The sequence below is a fragment of the Egretta garzetta genome, unplaced genomic scaffold (assembly GCF_000687185.1).
Source record: "Egretta garzetta isolate BGI_Z169 unplaced genomic scaffold, ASM68718v1 scaffold372, whole genome shotgun sequence".
NCBI lineage: Eukaryota > Metazoa > Chordata > Aves > Pelecaniformes > Ardeidae > Egretta > Egretta garzetta.
The window spans coordinates 343,554-344,501 of record NW_009258889.1 but is presented as its reverse complement, the minus strand read 5'-3'; the positions used below and the strand labels follow the sequence as shown (position 1 = coordinate 344,501).

Genomic DNA, 948 nt, shown 5'->3' with positions numbered 1-948 from the left:
GGCCGGCTTTCCCCCCCCTGCGGGGGAATCTTCTCCTGCCGGTGGTTCTTCCACCACTGCCGGGGGATCTTCTGCTGCCGGTGGGTCTTCCACCACTGCTGGTGGGTCTTCTGCTGCTGATGGGTCTTCTACCACTGCAGGGGGATCTTCTGTTGCCCGTGGGTCTTCCACTGCTGCTGTGGGGTCTTCTGCTGCATCCCTGCAGGGTGAGTGATGGCAGCTGGCAGGGCCATCCCAGGCTTCTCCCTTGCCGGCAGCTGCTTGCTTGCCGTGGCTGTTTTTGCCAGAAGCACTGGCCGCTTCCCTGTTGCTCTCTTCAGCTCCATCCTCTGGCCCCACTGCCCCAGCATCATCTTCCTCAGACTCTTCCTCCTCCTTAGACTCTCCCTCCTCCTCAGACTCTCCCTCACCTCCATCTTCCTCAGACTCGCCGTGTTCATCTTCCTCAGACTCCTCCTGCTCACCATCTTCCTCCGAGCTCTGCTCGTCCCCTTCCTCTCCCCCCTTGGGAGCAGACACTGCTTTTGGCTCCTCCTTTTTCTCTTCCCCAGACTGCCCGTCCTCCTTAGAGGCTCCATCCTCAGCACTGGGCTCCTCATCCTCCTGGGCACGGAAGCCATCTTGTGGGCCGGGCAGGCGGTTCTCTTCATGATGTGCTGCCTCAGGGGTGCCCAACATGGCATCCTCCCCTGGGCCCTGCACCTTGCCAGGCCCCTCCTGGCCCTTCTCCATGGTGGTCTCCTCTGGCTGGCCTTCCCCTGGCCCCAGGCCCCTGCTCAGGCCACCCACTGGCTCTTCCTCCCCCTCGCCATGTCCCTCCTCAGCGGTGCTGGGCAAGGAGGCATTGGCGGGGCTGCCATCTTGGTTCTCCTCAGGGCTGCCGTTGGCTGCCTTCTCCTCCAGCCTGGGCTCTGCAGCCGGCAAGGGGCTTTCGGCAGTGCCGCCGAC

The 948-nt window shown here is 63.5% G+C and overlaps 1 protein-coding gene across 1 annotated transcript in view; it reads right to left on the bottom strand.

Moving 5' to 3' along the window:
- SRL (sarcalumenin) overlaps positions 1-948 on the bottom strand; it is a 23,192-nt gene that overhangs the window by 15,898 nt on the left and 6,346 nt on the right. The window contains exon 2 of the mRNA XM_035889689.1: positions 66-911. Coding sequence (XP_035745582.1) covers positions 66-911 — 846 coding nt within the window. The remainder of the gene's footprint in view (positions 1-65; positions 912-948) is intronic.